The sequence below is a fragment of the Coturnix japonica genome, chromosome 23 (genome assembly GCF_001577835.2).
Source record: "Coturnix japonica isolate 7356 chromosome 23, Coturnix japonica 2.1, whole genome shotgun sequence".
NCBI lineage: Eukaryota > Metazoa > Chordata > Aves > Galliformes > Phasianidae > Coturnix > Coturnix japonica.
In genome coordinates, this window is record NC_029538.1 from 4708356 (window position 1) to 4726695 (window position 18340).

General features: G+C 59.0%; 1 protein-coding gene across 28 annotated transcripts in view; it reads left to right on the forward strand.

The window, feature by feature from the left end:
• MACF1 (microtubule actin crosslinking factor 1) overlaps window positions 1–18340 on the forward strand; it is a 108849-nt gene that overhangs the window by 21606 nt on the left and 68903 nt on the right. For 10 of the 28 annotated variants that reach the window (XM_032448981.1, XM_032448987.1, XM_032448985.1 and 7 more), the window contains exons 1-21: window positions 7448–8604; window positions 10472–10638; window positions 10904–11016; window positions 11097–11203; window positions 11421–11540; window positions 11625–11720; window positions 11966–12093; window positions 12186–12279; window positions 12538–12692; window positions 12832–13108; window positions 13433–13561; window positions 13799–13876; window positions 14082–14243; window positions 14813–14917; window positions 15267–15362; window positions 15514–15639; window positions 15838–15843; window positions 16711–16863; window positions 17334–17488; window positions 17599–17725; window positions 18079–18262. In XM_032448981.1, coding sequence (XP_032304872.1) covers window positions 7654–8604; window positions 10472–10638; window positions 10904–11016; window positions 11097–11203; window positions 11421–11540; window positions 11625–11720; window positions 11966–12093; window positions 12186–12279; window positions 12538–12692; window positions 12832–13108; window positions 13433–13561; window positions 13799–13876; window positions 14082–14243; window positions 14813–14917; window positions 15267–15362; window positions 15514–15639; window positions 15838–15843; window positions 16711–16863; window positions 17334–17488; window positions 17599–17725; window positions 18079–18262 — 3529 coding nt within the window. In that variant the 5' untranslated portion in view covers window positions 7448–7653. Of the gene's footprint in view, window positions 1–2012; window positions 2075–2587; window positions 2678–3429; window positions 3535–4480; window positions 4559–5204; window positions 5298–7447; window positions 8605–10471; window positions 10639–10903; window positions 11017–11096; window positions 11204–11420; window positions 11541–11624; window positions 11721–11965; window positions 12094–12185; window positions 12280–12537; window positions 12693–12831; window positions 13109–13432; window positions 13562–13798; window positions 13877–14081; window positions 14244–14812; window positions 14918–15266; window positions 15363–15513; window positions 15640–15837; window positions 15844–16710; window positions 16864–17333; window positions 17489–17598; window positions 17726–18078; window positions 18263–18340 lie in introns of those variants that run through there. The other 18 variants (XM_032448992.1, XM_015883405.2, XM_015883400.2 and 15 more) reach the window with 7 other exon arrangements.

Genomic DNA, 18340 nt, shown 5'->3' on the forward strand with positions numbered 1-18340 from the left:
TAGGGCCGAAAAGGGCAAAACGCCGCTTCTGTGTGAGATGGGGACGGGGAGAGCGACTGGGAGCCCCCGGCCCACCCTGACATCACTGCGCAGCACTCGGTGACGCGGCCCTTCCCCACGCGCCCCTGCCATGCGCGGGGACACCGCTGCCCTTCCCCGGGGCTGGGACCTGCAGGTCTGCAGCGGGATTATATTTAGAAGAAAAGGAAGAGAGGAGGCGATAAAGGAGGCCCCCGTTATCTCTTGGTGTGCCAGGCAGGACGGCAGCCCACAGCCGGAATCCAGGACCAGCGCTGCAGACCTGGGACGTCGCTGGTGAGGAGAGCGCTGGCGGGGAGGCGCGAGTGGGGAAAGAAGCCCAGCATTGTCCGTCCTGGCCCCGTCTGCACCGTGCAATTAACTGGAAAACAAGAGGGGGAGAAACAAGCGCGGTGCCTGCCGGGCTGTGCCCAGCTCCAGGGCTCTGCGGTGCCACCGGGCTCTGCGGCCACTTCTGCCCGTCCTGCCCTGCTGCCTCGTGAGCTGAAGTCTGCACAGGTCTCTGCTGGGACTGCGGGACCTGGGGACGTCGGAGGTGCCGCGCTGTGGTTCTGGGAGGAGCGCCCATCCCCTGCGGGCTGCAGCACTGCAGGAAGCGCGGGCAGCAATGGTGTGTGTGGGGTGCTGGGCCATGTCCCAAAGGAGGAACTGCTGGGCCCCGAGCTGGGGGCAGTGGGTGTAGGAAGTGCTGCGGAAGGAGGAGCTGCGGCCCAGCCGTCACCCGCTGGGGCTGGAGGTGCCGCCCGGAGCCCCTTCCCCACCTGACCCTGCAGCAGACGGAGCGGCCGCCCCACGGGACCCAGCGCGATGGACGCGCAGCATCTGTGCATGGAGGAGAGGTGGCTGAGCGCGCGCGTGCTGTGCCGGATGTGCTGCATGGGTTAGTGCCTCTCCCAGCCCCATGGCACAACACTGTGGGCTCTGCGTCGCGCTGGCAGCGGGGTCAAACATCACCCAGCCCTCGTTAAATGAACGCAGGGGTCAGGGAGGTGCGGCAGCGGGGCTGTGGGGTGGGCAGAGGAGGGGTCCCTCTGCGTGTGGCATCCCTTATGCTGTGGTTCCGTTCAGGTGGTGGCACAGTCTCAGCTGTGTGATGTAGGACATGGTGCCCAGGCAGAGCTGGTGTGTGGCGCGGTTTGGGGCACCCAGGGCCGTGCTTGGGGTGCAGGGTGAGGCGTGGAGGGCTGTGCTTGCGATGTGCCACGTGTTCCATGCACGCCGTTGGGTGGGGGAACCACGCTGCCCGTGGGAGCTCTGTGCCTCCGCGTGGGGCTGCCCTCGCTGGCTCAGCCGGTGGCAGCGTCCCACCGCCGTCTCCACACCACACCAGGCGCTGTCTCTCTTCTGAGATTATGCTGTTAAACTGGGCAATCCCCTTTGGTCGGGGCTGGCTGTGAGATTACGCTGAGCACCCCAGGGAGGGGGGGCTGCCAGGTGGCCCCTTGGGCAGCACGGCGCCATTCTGAGCCCTTTTTCCCCCTTTGCTTTGTTTCTCGTGTTGTTTTGTCACCCAGCACAACAGCACAAATCTCCCTGGTGCTGTGCAGCGCTGGCACACTGCTCCCATCCCATCCCCCCCAGGAGAAGCCCTGCTGCCTGGGTGTGTAGGGCTTGGGGCACCACAGCCCACCCGGTGTGGGACCCTGGGGACAGCACTGTGTGTCCCCTGTCCCGCTGGGGCTGAGCTGTGAGATGGAAATAAGCCCTAAGTCCCAGCAATCCAATGAACCAAAAATACATGGAGGAATAAGCTGCCAATAAGCTGCCCCTGCCCTGCGCTGTGCCTGCACCAGGGCAGGCTCTGGCTCCCAGCACAGCCCCATCCCACAGACAGTGGGTAAGCAGCCCTTGTTCCCATATAGCAGTGGGAACAGCAGCTCTGGCACTGACGGTGACTGCTCTGTCTCTTCCCATCATTTGAGTCTGTGCATGAAAAACACTGACCCAGAGCTGCCTTTGTGTTCTTTTCACAGATGAACGGGACAGAGTCCAAAAGAAAACCTTCACTAAATGGGTCAATAAACACTTGATGAAGGTAAGAGCTGCATGTTCTATGCAGGTTAAGTGTCTGTCTGTCTGTCCATTCCGGCTCAGGGCAGGGAGATAAATGCCTGCTTTACAATCTGGGAAGTTTTACATTGGTGTTGAGGTTTAAAATGTGTTCATACTCTGAGCAGAGATGGTTGTGCTGGAGTCGTGTCGGTGCCTTTGGAGGGCACTGTGACATCGCAGCGCAGCCCTGCTGGTAACTTTTACCTCCTGTGTCACGGGGTCTTGCTGGAGCCCATGGGGTGTGGGCAGCATGGAGCACCCCAATATGCAGCACCCCCCTGCACAGCGCAGTGCTGCCAGCCCACAGCTCTTGGTTGTGTTTTGTGTCATCTGAACCTTCCCCTGGTGGCTGTGGCTGTGATGAACGTTGCACCACGAGGCGCTTTTCTCATGTAACTGCCAAGTAATTTTTAAACTGGAATAACCATTTTAAATGCAGACATTGGGGCCTGGTCTGCTTGCAAACACCCCGAGTGTCCCCTTCCTTCCCCTCCAGGTGCGGAAGCACATCAATGACCTCTATGAGGACCTGCGGGATGGCCACAACCTCGTCTCGCTGCTGGAGGTGCTGTCGGGTGTGAAGCTGGTGAGTGCAGTGCTGTACCCCCCCCTCCCTGTCCTCCATTGCCTTCACAGCCATCCCTTATACCATAAGTCTTGTCTCCAAAGGTGCATCAGTTTCTTTGGTTGCCATTTTGTTGATTTTTTTTCTCTCAACCCCTCTCTTCTCCTCCTGCTTTCCCGGATGCCGCCAAAGCCGTCAGTTTGGGGTGCCCCGCTCAGAGCCCTCCCCAAATGGGGGAGTTCTGCCCTTTTTCTCCAGATCCTGCTTTGTATTGAAGCCGCTGGATGCTGATGGCTTTGACCAGAGCTGTTCCTGTGAAGTGTGTTCAGTTCAGCCCAGCCCCACAGCGGATCTGTGCCCCGGAGCTGGCGTGCAGGGCTCTATTCTCACATCTCAGCATCACAGAACCCCCTCTGTCCTCCTCCTTTGCAGACTGCCACACTACTGAGATGTAGTGGTGCAGCAGCGTAGCACAGCAGTTCTTTAACTCGCTCCATCACCCTCCTGAGGTGCCCATGAGCTGCTCTGGGGCTTCAGAGCCAAATGAACCCAGACAGGCTTCCTCTTCCTTTTGACTTCACAGCTGGAGGGAGGTTGCCCTGTGTCCCATCCCTTACACCCTCCTTGAGCCCCGGGGCCGGCGGTGTCCAGGAGAAGCAGTGAGGACCCTGCAGGGTGCACCTTTCTGTTGGGTTTTCCTTTCGCTGGGTGTTGCATTTTGGTTTCCATTCTGTCTCCCTGTGTGTGTGTCCCCCTCCATCGATGCCCGTTAGCAAATAGAGCCGCCAGCTCAGAGGAGCCTCCGCCTGGTGAAAGCGCCGGCCTGGTGCCGTGCCAGCAGCGAGGAGCGGGAGGAGGAGGAAGATGATGATGAAGAAGTAGGTCGGGTCGGCCCAGAGCAGCAGACAGCCCAGCACGATGCCGCCAGGCGCTGACCTTCCCCTCCATGGGGCACCACTGGGGTGTTCTGTACATCCCTGGTGCTGGCAGCGGAGGAGCGGAGTTCTGGCTGGGCTGTCTGCATGCACACAGGGCTGGAATGGGGTCTGCATGCTCCCACGGACCCCACCTGGGTCCCTGCTGAGCCTGGAGTGCTGTCTGCTAACCCCACTGCATGGCACACGCCGGCACGGTCACTGGGCAGCAGTGGGGCCGAATGGCCCCATGCATGCAAATGAAATGAGAGTGAAACCTAACAGGGCCCAGCCATGCCTGTTGTATACAAATAGAGTCCCTCACCCTTGGCTAAGAAAATGGATTTCCCAGCCCTGTGCTACTTGTGCAGTGACTGTGGGAGCTGTGGGTGCAGCCCCCCTCAAGCTGCTCCTCCTGCAGTGGTGGCTCTGCCCCTGCAGCTCCATCCTTGGCCAGCACTGCTCTGCTGGGGCACCTCACCTCTCCCAGGGGCTCAAACACAGCGCTGTGGCTCCTGCATGGGAGGAGCTGGGCCCACGCTGCTCCTCGGGCTGTCACTGGGGACCAGCAGCTGATCCCTGCCATGAAACCCCTGGGGCTGAGCTGGTTGTGCCCAGTGCTGGGAGCAGCACGGAGCCCCATTGCAGGGACGTTCTGGGGTGTGGAGTGGCCCGGAGCTCATCCCAGCAGAGCATCTCTAGGAGCCGTGGGGGCTTTTCCCTTTCAATGGGATTCCACCTGGCCACGACTTTATTCAGCTCCAGAACAAGTACAGAGTGCAGAGCGCGTTGTGTGCACGGGGCACGGCGGGTTGCAGGCAGCATGCGGGGTGTGCAGCACAGTGCAGTGTGTGCAGTGCAGGCAGCGCATCCCACCAGGCAGCTCTGCAGCCCCCACCTTTTTTTGCAGCCCCGTGAGAAAGGCCGGATGCGATTCCACCGACTGCAGAACGTGCAGATCGCGCTGGATTTCCTGAAGCAGCGGCAGGTGAGGCTGCACGGGGGGTGGGTTCCATTTTGGAGCAGAGGTTTTTCTCTGCTGCCTGAGGGCACGGAATAAATCTGCACGCATGCCCTGCCCCAGGGAGCAGCCCCCCTTCCTCCCCCAGCCCCTCATTTTGCCGGTGGCTGCAGGCAGTTTCTCCCCCCAGACAGAGCAGCTTTTACCTCCTTGCTGCTGGCCTGGTCCTCGGATTTGCTGGGGCATCACACCCCTGTGGATCTGGCTCATTGCATGCCTGGTGCTCAGTGCTCTTCTGAGAGCAAAGCAGTCATGAGGGAGCAGCTCTGGGCTGCGTCTGCCAGGACACAGACCTGGTGGGTGCTGGTTATCTGCCTTTGTTAGGGAGGACAGATGAGCACAGCTTGGTTCTGAACCCACCGGGGAGTTAATAAAGCTCGGCCATCCTCTTTTAACTATGCTCTGTGGTCTGTAGCTATTAAATTATGCATCAGCTCTCGGGGCTTTGGGGATGGGGCACTTCTCCCTGCCAACTGAAATGGAGCAGTTAAGTGCTGGGGAAGCGCTGGAGCCGCAGCCCCAACACCTGGGGTACAGGGCTGACCATTCGGGTGCACTGTGCCGGGGTTTGGGCCCCATGGTGGGGAGTTCTGACTGTTTGCTTCTCTATCAGGTGAAACTGGTGAACATTCGCAATGATGACATTACAGATGGCAATCCCAAGCTCACCCTGGGGCTCATATGGACCATCATCCTCCACTTCCAGGTAGGCAGCAAACCCTTCTTTCCCTGCAGGGTGTGGGGCTGCTCCCAGCACTCTGGTGTCGGTCCATGCTGGTGCACTGAGCGGGCGGGGGGTTCACGTGCATGGCAGTGCCATGGAGACTGGTGCTGGAGAATAACTACTCCCTTGTCTCATCATTTCCATAATTAAATTGTTGAAGATGGGCTGTGTGCTGTGGCCTTGGCTTAACACCACGGTGGTTGGCAGTGGCTGTTTGCTCAGATGAATCCTATGGAGGAGAGCAGGCGTGGGGTGGGTGGTGGGGATGGGGTGGGTGCACGGCTGTCAGTGTGGGCTCATTAGGATGGCACATGTCGGCTGTGTGGCAGTGGGTTGGGGTGGGGTGGATGCTGTCTGACACAGGCAGGGTGCAATTACAGTCATCTCCAGCAGCTGGGTGCTGTGGATGCAAAACAGACTCTTGAGTCTTTGGTCACCTCAGGTTATGCAGAGATAGCTTTGGTACCCCCGGGGAGGTGACGTGTGGCCCCATTGATGTGCCAGGCTGGGGAGGACAGTGCTCAGCTGGGAAGGGTCAATCTGGGTGCTCAGGGGTGGGCACTGACCTTGGGGTCCCGCTGTGTGTGCGGTGCCCGAGGAGCAGGGCTGGGGCTGGAGGTGGTGGCAGCTGTGAGCTGGTGGCTGCCGCCCAAAGACCATCCCTGGTTCCCTGACGTGTCCCCAGTGGCATCTGCCAGGCGTGATGAGTGCTGGTTCGAGGCCTCTTAAGGAAGCTTTTCATTTCCAGAGGCTGAGCTGCAGCCCCCAGGGAGCTGCTGCCTTGGCTGCACTGTGGGACTGTTGGTTCCTTCCGAAAGCTTTTGGGGTGAGGACATTTCTGGCTGTGGACAGGAGCCAGGGCTGCCGCGTTCCCAGGACGCGGCTGCTGCCCAGTGCCCTTTCCAATGGCATTTCTAGGGGATGACAGCATCCCTGCTGATGGGGAGGAATGGAGACAATGCAAGGATGTCCCTGGGTGCTCCTGCTTGTCTGGAGCATGCCCTGTGCTGGAGTGGCTGCGTGGCCATGATGGTGCCCTGTGTGACTGGGGAGGGTCTTTCTGCAGTGGGGGCAAATAGGGTGTGAGCCCCCAATGGGGTGCTGTGCTATGTGACCCTGGGGTCGAGCGGGGCCATGGCACAAGATGGGACCCGGTCCCATCTGCTGGTTGCGCCGGCAGCTGCCCGTGCTCCCCTTGCCCCCCTGCAGGCAAACAGCCCTGAGCCTGCGCACGTCCCCCCTGCGCCAGTGGGATTTTCTCTGGGCTGTAGCTCCATTGTGAGTCTCTTAATCTCCCGTATCCTGGTGCTGCAGCCGGCGGCCCCAACGGGGAGCAGAGCAGTGTGGGGTGGGATGGTGGCAGTGCTGAGCTCTGCAGTCTGGGTCGGTGCTGCCCCATGTTGTGGGGCTGGTGATGTCCATGGGTCCCTTCTCACAGGGGGTTGACCCAGGAGGTGGCTGTGGTTGGGCTTTGTCCCTCCATCTTTATCTTCCGCTTATTTGCTGTCTCATCGCTGCTGTTGGCACGTGGTCCCCTGTGCTGTGGGTGCCGTGTGCTCCTTGCAGCGGAGCCGTGCCCAATGCAGGACGTGGGGCTGAGCCCAGCGGGGGCTGCAGCGCTGTTCGTGGTGGGGGCTGCGGTCGTTTCTTGCTGTGTCCATGGGGCTGCCCCAGCGCTGTCCCTCTGGGCAGGGGGTGGGCACGTGATGTGGGTTGTTGGGGCTGGGGGGATTGCGGTGCTGGGGGTCGCGGTGAGAGCAGCCCTCCTGGTGTGCCCCATGGGAGCTGGCAGCGTTCTGCATCCCCATCCCCATCCCAATCCTCATCCCCATCCCCATCCCTGTGCGTGTGGCACAGCTCTGACTCCTCCCTGCTTTTTCTCCCATCTCTTTCCCACCCCTTCCTTTATGTACCTTTCCCAACCTTCCCATTTTCTTGTGCCTTTTCTTTCCCTCCCCACCCCTCCCAGCATCCCCTCCCCTTTCCCTGCTTTCCGTCTGGTTCCTGCTCTCTGTTTGTGTTGGCTGAGGGCAGTGCTCCAATTACCTCATATTTGGAGAGAGGAAGCCGCAGCCAATCCGCTCTCCGTCTGCTTTTAGGTCAAGTGATTTCTGAACTGCAGTGAGATGCTTTGAATGTGTCTCGCTGCAGCTCGGGCTGTAAGATGGCTGGCGGCAGCAGGCGGGTGTGCGGGGATGCCGGGGGCTGCCTGCAGCGCTGCGTGGTGCGAAACGTGCGCTGAGCCCATGAAGCTGACACTGGGATTCATTTGGGAGCCGGCGAGCAGCGTAGCGGTGGTAGCGGTGGCGGCGTCCCCGGTGCTGTCGGTGCCGAGGAGATGGGGAATTCTCTGGGCTGCATTAAAGAGCCGAAAGAAAAAGCTGCCGGGATGGCTCCGCTGCCCCCCAAAAAAAGGGCTCGCTTCAAACGGAGGAGGAGGGGGAAGAAGAGAGCGGTGCCAGCAGTGGCCCCGCAGGAGGAGCTGCCGGCTGCGGCAGTGCCCAGGGTGGATGAGGATCCAAAGTTGGAGGCGGCACCGCAACACGAGGAGCCTGACGGGAGCCGGACAGGGGGGGACCCCGACCCTGGGCGCATTGTGCAGGTGAAGGAGAGGTTCCAGGGGGAGCTGCAGAAAGCACAGCTGGTGCCGGAGCCGAGGGGGGCACAGACAGCGGGGGATTCCCCTGAGGAGGGCACCACTGTCATCGCCCGCCTGATGGACAACCCAGCCGAGCAGGGCTGTGAGCGGGCCGTGAGCTGCCTGGTCCGGCTGCAGCGCAGCGGTACGGGCAGCACCAGGGCTGTACTGCTGCCACTGCCACAAAGCCACGATGGGCTCTGGAAGCACCAAAGCGAGGGGTCCCCAGCCAGCCCTGTGTGCGGAGAACAGCCGGTGCGGAGCTGGGAGCCGGCGGACAGCAGCACGATGGGGATGTGGGGGAGAGGGGGCAGCGGGGAGCCCAGCTCCAGTGCTGCATGGACCTCCACTGCGGAGCCGGGCACCGTTTCAGAACTGTCTACACCGTCCCCCATGGTGGAGCAGATGGAAAATCCTGGTGCCGGGAAGTCCCTGGTGCTGCCGTCACCTGGTGCCGGGCAGGGCCATGCACATGGGCTGCCCATGTCCCACAGCGGGTCCTCGGGTGGCACCGCCTGCTGCTCCTCGGGGTACAGCAGTGAGTGGGCCGGGAGCACCGGAGCTGCTGGGACTGCAGCTTCTCCTGCTGAAGGTGCACGCAGCGCACAGCGCCGGGCTCTGCTGGGCAGCTCGAGGCCGGACAGAGGAACGGTCAGTGTCTGTGTGTGCCATCGTCCCTTGTTTGGAGCGGGGTGGGGGGACCTGGTCCAGCAGACCCCCAGTGATCCTGTGGGTGATGCTGAGGATGTAGCAGGTGTGGAGCCTCTTCCCCTCAAGCATCTATGCTGCGTCTCGTTCACATGGAGTGGGTGCACGTGGGGACCACCCCATCATGGTGTGGAGTGGCTCTCAGTGAGGTTGGTGGGTTTAGGACCACGAGTGCTTGGGCTCTCGATGTGATTGCATTTGCCATGATGATGGGTGCCAGAGGGTGAGCATGGTGGTCTGGGGGCTCAAAATGTGTCCCCTGGGTTTGTCCTTGTGCTGTGCTCTGATGGAGGGAAGCAGCAGCCCAGTGTGGGGCTGAGGGCAGGGTGAGCTCTGCGGGCATCGCACCCACCTGGGGCCAACCCTCTGCTCAGGGATGGGGTGCTGGGACAGCCCTGAAAGTCAGTGCAGGGTTTGAGGCTGCTCCAAGGGGCTGGAGGCAGAGGTAGCAGATGGCAGAGCATCTCTGGGAGAGAGCATGGGCTGTTTGCCTGTTCTGAGAAAGGTCTCCAGGAGGAGGAGGTGGATGCTGTGCTTGGCTTTGGAGCTGTTGCTGTTGCAGGTGGCTCATAGAGTGAAAGCATGCTCCGGTTTGAATGAGCTGCTCACAGCCATGGGATGAGCAGCGCTGGGAAGGCTGGGCTGCACACCCTGTGCCTGTGCTGTGTTGGGGCTGGTGCCACTGCTACGGCCACCAGTTGCTTTGTGGATGCTGGAAAGGCCTGGGAGGAGCTGCCTGATGTTACTGTCTGCATATTGCCTCCCTAAATCTCAGTCCTGACACCAATGTAGGAAGAAAGGAGGGTGGAGCTGGTGCTGCACCCTGTGCATCTCCAGACACCTCCAGGAGGGTCTCCTGCATGGATGTGCTCATGGGGAGACCTGGCAGGTGATAACCCTGCTGGGAATGGTGGAAAGGAAGGCACTACTGGGGCTGGTTGCAGCATGGAGTGTCCGTGCCGGGCATTGAGGCAGGTCAGCCCCCTGCACGGGGGTTCCATGGGTTTGCTGAGGGTTCCTTCCATGCTGGGAGCTGTGCAGCCACACAGTGCATCACCCATCCCCAGCCCACAGCCACGGCCATTGGGTCTGGAAGAGTTAACGGCGGCGCTGGCTGTGGCCGCGCTGACAAAGAGCGGTTCTGTGCGTGACAGCGGATCAGGCTGGAGGGAGGTGAGCTGCAGCATACCAATGGCACGGCGTGGGGGGGAGCCCTGCCATTCCTCCTGCCCAGGGTTTGGGGGATGCAGCGATGGAGCACACTGGGGGCGAATTGGGCTCGGAGGGGCAGCAGGAGGGGTTGGTGCTGATGCTCCCGGCATTGCTGGGAGGAGGAACGCACAGCGTGCAGCTGGGTTGTGTTCTGCCAGCACACAGAAAGTATGCACAGTTCACACCCTTCCCTTTGTCTGCCCCTTAATTAAAGCGAGGTAATTGTGCTAATTGGGGAGCTGGGAGGATGGGAGGAGAGCAAGCAGTGTCAATCAGAAATAGTCTGGCATGGAGACACGTGCGAGCTGTCACGTGCAAAGCTGGGATCCACAGCCGGTGCTGTGCTCTTATGGAGAGGCACTGATGGTGCTCAGTCCATGCTGCAGTGCCATGGTGGCACTGCCACCTGCACTGGGCATGGTGAGGGGGAGCTGGGATGTGGCATTCCTACCCTGCCCTCTGCCCTGCTCCGAGCTGCTGTGGTGCCATGGGCCAACATGGACTCCTGCTCTGCTGGGGGCTGCCAGCCCTGCTGCAGGAACTGGGCGTCCTGGTGGAGCCTTCCCTGCATCACCCCCTGGTGTGCTCCTGCTTGCAGATCTCTGACATCTACATCAGCGGGGAGTCAGGGGACATGTCAGCCAAGGAGAAGCTGCTGCTGTGGACGCAGAAAGTGACAGCAGGTTACATTGGGGTGAAGTGCACCAACTTCTCTTCGTGTTGGAGCGATGGGAAGATGTTCAATGCACTCATCCACAGATACAGGTGGGTGAGAAGCGTTGCTGAGTGGGAGGACGGCTGGGGGCTCCCCGGGGGTCCCTGCCCACCCCTGTGTTTGGTGGTGGTATTCAGTTGCTCAGGATGTGGGTGAGGTTTTTGGGGTCTCTTTTGCCTTGGAACCATCTGCATCAAGGAGCTGAGGGCGGGAGGTCAGAAAAAGCAACCGAGGCGTCAGGCTGTGGGTTGGGGTGAGGTATAACGAGGTTGGGATGCTGTGTCCCAGTGTTGGGACTCTCACCGTGTCTTGCAGGCCGGATCTGGTGGACATGGAGCGGGTGCAGATCCAGAGTAACCGGGAGAACCTGGAGCAGGCCTTTGAGATCGCAGAGCGGCTGGGGGTGACGCGGCTGCTGGATGCAGAAGGTGAGTGGCTGCTGAGGGCAGGACAGAGCTGAGCACAGTGTCTGCTCCGGTCCCTCACAGCTTCTGCTCCTCCTCTGCAGACGTGGATGTTCCATCTCCGGATGAGAAGTCGGTGATAACTTATGTGTCTTCAATCTACGATGCCTTTCCCAAAGTCCCTGAGGGAGGAGAAGGGATCAGTGCGATCGTAAGCAATGCGGCTCAGCACCCAGACTGTGGGGGGGACTCGGAGGTCTCACTTCAGCCCTTACAGGCTGGGAGCAGCTTGTGGGAGGAAGGAGCTTCCCCATCAGCCCTCCCAAGCAGCACGGGCTGCTGGCTGTGTGCTCCTGGTGCTGTGCTGTGATGGTCCAGAGGCACACAGGGATGTGGAAGTGCTGACCACGGTGTGTTCTCCCCTGCAGGAGGTGGACTCGAGGTGGCTGGAGTACCAGACCCGCTTGGAGTCCCTCATCTCCTGGATCAAGCAGCACACGATACTCATGTCGGATAAATCCTTCCCCCAGAACCCTGTAGAGCTGAAGGTGGGTCCTGATGTGGTCCCTGCACACAGTGCTGCGTGGTGCTGTTCCCTGGGGTGGTTTCTGATGCAGCCTTTCTCATCACAGGCACTTTATAACCAATACATACACTTCAAAGAAACTGAAATCCCGGCGAGAGAGCAGGAGAAGGGAAGGATAGAGGAGCTGTACAAGCTGTTGGAGGTGAGGCTCATCATGGCTGTGCAGAGGCTTGCAGGTGGGAGTGCTGTGCTTTTAGCAAGACTATGGTGTGTTCACTCCAGGTTTATTTTGGAACGGAGAAGTGGAAATAACCCTGGGGCAAATTATTTAGCAAAGAGCTCTGGGTGGGAGTGGAGGCAGACATTGCCTCACAGCTCTACCTTCCTTGCCGCAGTTTGGCCAACCTGGGGAGGAACGAGTTGCTATTTTGTTGGTGTTTTCTGCAGGTGTGGATTGAGTTTGGACGCATCAAGTTGCCGCAGGGGTATCACCCCAACGACGTGGAGGAGGAGTGGGGCAAGTTGATCATCGAGATGTTGGAGCGTGAGAAGCTCCTGCGGCCAGCAGTGGAGAGGTTGGTGCTCCTCTGTGCCCCATGGAAACAGCCCCGTGCCCAAAGGGGCGGCCCAGTGCCTTTCCCTCACTTCCTCCCATCCATCTCCGCAGGCTGGAACTGCTGCTACAAATTGCCAACAAAATCCAGAATGGCGCTTTGAGCTGTGAAGAGAAACTGACACTTGCAAAGAACACGCTGCAGGCTGTGAGTGGGGGCTGACATTGTTATTTCCCCTTCTTTTGGCTCTTTTATTTTCCTGCCTCTTCTTTCTTGGCCATCTCTGTCCCTTCCGTTTATTGGGGGTTTCTAAAGGCAACATCCTGAGTGAGGTGTGAGTGCTAACAGACATAACCGTAACTGAATTTAGGGTTGAAGAGGTCCTTTAGGACTGGAGTCAGTGCTGGCTTTCTGCTCTCCCTGCCCACTGGGAAGCAGCCCTCAGTCTCTCCCATCTGCACGCAGGATGCTGCCCACCTGGAGGCCGGCCAGTCGGTGCAGTACGAGGCCGATGTAGTGGTGTACCTGCAGGAGTGTGAGGGGCTGATCCGCCAGCTGCAGGTGGACGTGCAGATCCTGCGGGATGAGAATTATTACCAGCTGGAGGAGCTGGCGTTCAGGTGAGTGGGGCTGTGTTGGGAGGTGGGCTCCGGAGCTGCTGCGTGTCGTCCTGGTGTGTGCCAGGAGGCAGCACAGCATCAGCAACATTACAAAACCATGACACCTCCTCGTCTGCTCACTCCTTGGCTGCTCCTCCAGGATCATGCGCCTGCAGGACGAGCTGGTGACGCTGAGGCTCGAGTGCACCAACCTGTACAGAAAGGGCCACTTCTCCACGCTGGAGCTGGTGCCCGCACCCACCCTGAGCACCACTCAGCTGAAGGGCGAGTCCCTGACCAAAGGGCTGCACACCTCATCTGCCTCCTGGTTCAGGAAGCCCATGACCAGGACAGAGCTGGTGGCCATCTCCTCCTCTGAGGATGAAGGCAGCCTGCGCTTCGTGTATGAGCTGCTGGCCTGGGTGGAGGAGATGCAGGTGAGTGCTGACCCCCTTCCTGCACACTGATGAGGGAGGACCCGTGATTTTGTCTGGAGATGGTGGTTGTTTTGATGGCTCTGAGTTTCTTGAGAGCTTTTGTCTTGTTCTCTCTCATGTGATCCCAATTTTCATTGCGTATTGGAGGATGTCTTCAAAGCCGCATGCAAATCTGCACTGACCAGTCTGTCCCGTGGGCTTGGGGTCCCCTGCTAGGGCTGCTGTGTGGTTCATCACCTCCTTCATCAACCAGGAGGTTTCCTTGGCCCTCTGAGGTGACCCTCCAGCCCAGGAGGGCTGACCTGGACTCTTGGCTTGTTGCAGATGAGGTTGGAGCGGGCGGAGTGGGGCAGCGACCTGCCCAGCGTGGAAACCCAGCTGGAGACACAGCGGCACATCCACAGCAGCGTGGAGGAGCTGGGCTCCAGCGTCAAGGAGGCACGGCTGTATGAGGTATGGCAGCACCTGGACTGTGTGCAAGGGAGGGTGACAGCGTCGGGATGTCCCCTCCCGTGGGTGGATGGGGCAGATGGGTTTTTAAGGACAGAGCTTGTGAATGATGCTGGGCTGCTGCTCTGAGCATTGTCTCTGCCCCCTCTCGCTCATTGAGAGCTGGGGAGATGGATCTGGGGGTGGGGTTTTGGAGGATGCTGTCCTGCATCAGATAACAGGGATGCTTTCATCCTTCAGGGTAAGATGTCTCAGAATTTCCGTGCTAGCTACACAGAGACGCTGGGCAAGCTGGAGACACAGTACTGCAAACTGCTGGTGAGTGGGCTCTGTCTGCGCCTCGAGCAATGCCTGGTGCTGCAGGGAACACATGCTGTGTCCTGGGCACACGGGTCAAGCAGCCCAGTTCTGCTGTGAGGGCGGGAGGGAGCGCTCAGCTGCAGGGCAGTGAGGGAGCAGCATCTCTCATGGCTCAGCCCTGGCTGTCTGAGCTCACAGGGATGGGTCACTTCGTTGTGTCCAGGAAACCTCGAGCTTCCGACTGAGACACCTGCAGAGCCTGCACGGCTTTGTGTCTCGGGCCACTGCTGAGCTGATATGGCTGAATGAGAAGGAGGAGGAGGAACTGGCCTATGACTGGAGTGACAACAACCCGAACATCGCAGCTAAGAGAAACTACTTCTCGGTGAGTGACCGGCCGGGCTGTGGGGAGCAGCTCCTGGTTGCACTGCGCTGCCCTCCAGCTCCATGCAGAAGTCCCTGGGGTGCACGGTGCACGATCCATGAGTCAGAGCTTGTAGTTCACTAGTGCAGCTCTGCCTGGGGCTGAAGGTGCAAAAAAAGTCTGCTCAATTCAGTGTCAGTTGCAAAGGTATCAGAAATTGTCTGTTAGCACAGCTTGAAACTAAAGCCATCCTTACACAGATGAAAAAAAGTCTTGGCTAAAGAGGAAAACTGATGCCTCTTTAAAGCAGTATAAATAAATTGCTGTCTTCCCACAATTGTAATGTTTGAAACTGAGGAGGTCCCCGGGCAGGCTTCCAAGTCCAGTGTTAGCTCTGCCCTGTGTGTTTGGTGCACAGGGCAGCCTGATGGTGCTCAGACAAGCCTTGCTGGTTCCCTATCAGCAGCTGGGATCTGCTGCTGTTTACTGCAGTGCTCTGATACTGCTTGTTCCATTAGCTGGACACGTGCTGTGAGCGCAGGCTGCTGCTGATAGCTGAGATTTGAACTGTGCCTGTGTCCTTCATGCAGGAGCTGACGATGGAGCTGGAGGAGAAGCAGGACATCTTCCGCTCCCTGCAAGACACCGCTGAGCTGCTGGCCCTGGAGAACCACCCTGCCAAGCAAACTGTGGAGGTGAGCGGGTGCTGGGGGCAGCAAATCTTCTGCCGTGAGTGTGGGAGATGTGCAGAGCTACTGCCCTGCCCAGGGAGCCCTCACAGCACCAGGGCTGACAGCAGCACGTCATGGGGCTGAGGGCTTCCTCCTGCTGTGGGACCTGCAGGTTGGAGATTGTGCCTGCAGCAGCCCTTGTGTGCTGCTTCCTGCTCTGCTTTCCTGTGCTTTGTCTGTGTCCAAACAGACCGACAGCAGGCAGAGCGTTGCCCATTTATGTGCATCCCACCAGCGGTGGCTGTGTCCTTCCTGTGACCCTCCTGGCTGGTGAGCGCTCACTGCTCACTGCTGTTTGCTGTCTGCTCCACAGGCCTACAGTGCTGCTGTGCAGAGCCAGTGGCAGTGGATCAAGCAGCTCTGCCTGTGCGTGGAGCAGCACGTGAAGGAGAACGCTGCCTATTTCCAGGTATTGCAGGACAGGGAGCCCCGGATCCCCGGGTCTGAGTGGGAGAGCAAACCCTGCTCCTGGTGGGAGCTGGGGTGCTGCCCTGCAGCGCTGTGCTGCTGATGGCTGCGTTGAGCTGTGCAGGTTTCTGTGACACCTTTTGGCTTTGCAGTTCTTCAGCGATGCCCGTGAGTCGGAGACGTACCTGCGCAACCTGCAGGACTCCATCAGAAGGAAATATTCCTGCGACCACAGCACGAGCCTGACGCGGCTGGAAGACCTGCTGCAGGACTCCATGGTGGGTCTGGGGAGTCCCTGCCACCCTTGTGGGGTGTGGAGACGTGGGCAGGGAGGGCTTGGGCTGTGGGTTAACCTCAGCCTTATGGAAGGGCAGAAGGGCTCAGTCTGTGTGTGTGGAGGCTGGCAGCTTCTTTGTCACTCTTTCTTACCTAACGAGTTAAAGTTGTATTTCTTCCAATCATGCTCCCGGGGACAGGCACAGGTAGTTTACTTAATCATTTCTTCTTCTTTTTTTTTTTTTTTTTCCTTCCTTTTACCATTAAATTATCCCCCTCTGCTCATAGCACACTAACCAACCCTGAGAGTTCAAAGCATGAGGGAGAGCGTTGTTCTGGAGTCCTCTTTAGCCTTTGTGGCCAGTCTAGCTGTGACCAGTCCTGTGAGCTGCACGTGTCCCTGTCCTGTCCATGGGAGCTTTGCCACCAACCTCTGGGTCACCCCATTATGCAGGGGGTCGGATACAGCAGTTCCTCCCACCAACAGGTTTCTGCCCACGTCCAGACCTGTGTGATCAGCCCTGCTGGTCACATCTCCTGAGATGTGGTACCCATCAGCTGTTGTAGCCCCATTCCAGCCATTGATTTAAACACATCTCCATTCTTTGCTATAGAAGAGGGAGCATGCTTCCTTGGTGTCTCTTCCAGGGGCTGGGGCTTGTCCTTCTCTTTGCCACTTAAAACCTGCTGGGACTTTAATTTTGGTGTATGCTATGTTCTCTTTATTCCATTTTGAAAGACAATGATCTCTTGTCCTGAGAGCCAGAGCCAGAGGTGTGCATGGGGGCAGCAGGAGGAGTAGTGGAGAGGTCCCGCTCCTGGTCTGAAGGCTTCTCCCTTCCATCTTTCCTCCCATCCATCCCTCTCAGTCCCTTCTCCCCACCCTGGGCAAGCAGCAGCTCTGATGTTCCGATGTCTGTCCAGCCCCTGCAGTCCCAGCATAGATCTGGAAGGGCGGCGTTGGGGTGGGGGTGCTGTGGTGTATTAAGAAACCTCTCCTCTTCCTCTTCCTCCTCCTCCTCTTCCTCCTTCTGCTCACTGAGTAACCTGTGCTTTGTCCTTCTCCCTGCCAGGATGAGAAGGAGCAGCTCATCCAGTCAAAGAGCTCCGTCGCCAGCCTGGTGGGACGGTCCAAGAGCATCGTTCAGCTCAAGCCCAGGAACCCAGAGCACCTGGTGAAGAGCACCATCCCCATCAAGGCTGTGTGTGACTATCGGCAGATCGAGGTGCGGGCTGGGAGGGGAAGATTTTGCGTGGATTTGAGCCCGGCTTTGAGTGGGAGGGCACAGCGTGGCAGGGGGAAGCACCCATGAGGTTTTAGAACTAGTTTTGTAGTGGCTGTCAATGAAAATTAGGGATGCAGTGGGAAGAGAGGAGGAGGGAAGGAGCCAGCTGTCCTTCCTGGAGGAGATTTCCATGTCTCAGGTTTATTCTGGGAAGGAGTTAAAGTTCTTTTCCCCAGGGAGGATGGGCTTCATCAGCCTCAGCCAAACCAGCACGTGGGTGACAGCCAGCTCTGCTTCCTGGCCCCTTCCTCTGCAGACATGAGCACGCTGCTCTGCTTGGCAGTGTCCTGTGCTTTTGCTTGATCAGCTGCAGAGGCTGATGGGGAAGCAGCTTTCCCTGCAGGAGGGGTGTGAGCCACAGGTGGGTGCAGCCCCACTGATGGGCTGCGTGTTTGTTGGTGCTGCTGCAGATCACCATCTGCCGGAATGACGAGTGTGTGCTGGAGGACAACTCACAGAGAACCAAGTGGAAGGTGATCAGCCCCACAGGGAACGAGGCCATGGTGCCCTCTGTGTGCTTCCTGATTCCCCCTCCCAACAAAGAGGCCATTGAGATGGCCAACAGGTAACCTGCTTCTGGGGGGGGGCCCAGGGGTGCAGATACCCCTTGTGCTGGGGTTGGGGCTGATGTGCTGGGAGAGCTGGGGCTGATGGAGCTGCTCATTCCCATCGCAGGGTGGAACAGTTGTACCAGAAAGTGATGGCTCTCTGGCACCAGCTCCATATGAACACAAAGAGCCTCATCTCCTGGAACTACCTGCGGAAGGACATAGCCTTGGTGCAGAGCTTCAGCATGGAAAAGGTGTGGTACGCTGACCGGGCTCACTCACACAGTGGTGGGGAGCAGGGAGTGTGAAAGGGAAGAGCAGGGACCTGCAGTCACATGGGGCAAAGGCAGAACCTGAGCTCGGGGGCTCAGTACAGAACGATTGCAGTTTTTCCCATTAAAAAGAACATCTGCAGTTTGCAATGAGCTGTAATAAGGATAAGGGATTGTGGACTTAGCGTTTCATTAGGGATGCGCAATGATGGAGGGGGCCAACATAGAACTGTTCTGCTCTAAAGAGCAAATGGAGGTGATGGAGCTGGGAAGGTCGGCTTCGGTGACCTGCATGGTGTGATCCCGTGATGGATGCGCTGCTTTTCCCCTTGCAGCTCCGATCCCTGGCGCAGGGTGAGTGCCAGCAGGCGCTGAGGAGCCTCCAGGCGCACTACGAGGACTTCCTGCAGGACAGCCGCGACTCCGAGCTCTTCTCAGTGTCAGACCGTCTGCGCCTGGAGGAAGAAGTGGAGTCTTCCAAGGAACACATCCAGCAGCTGCTGGAGTCCATGGAGAACGGTGAGCTCTGTGCGACTGGTGGATTAGCCGGGAGCTGTGGGGACTAATAAACAAAGGATTTATGGGACAGCTTCATTT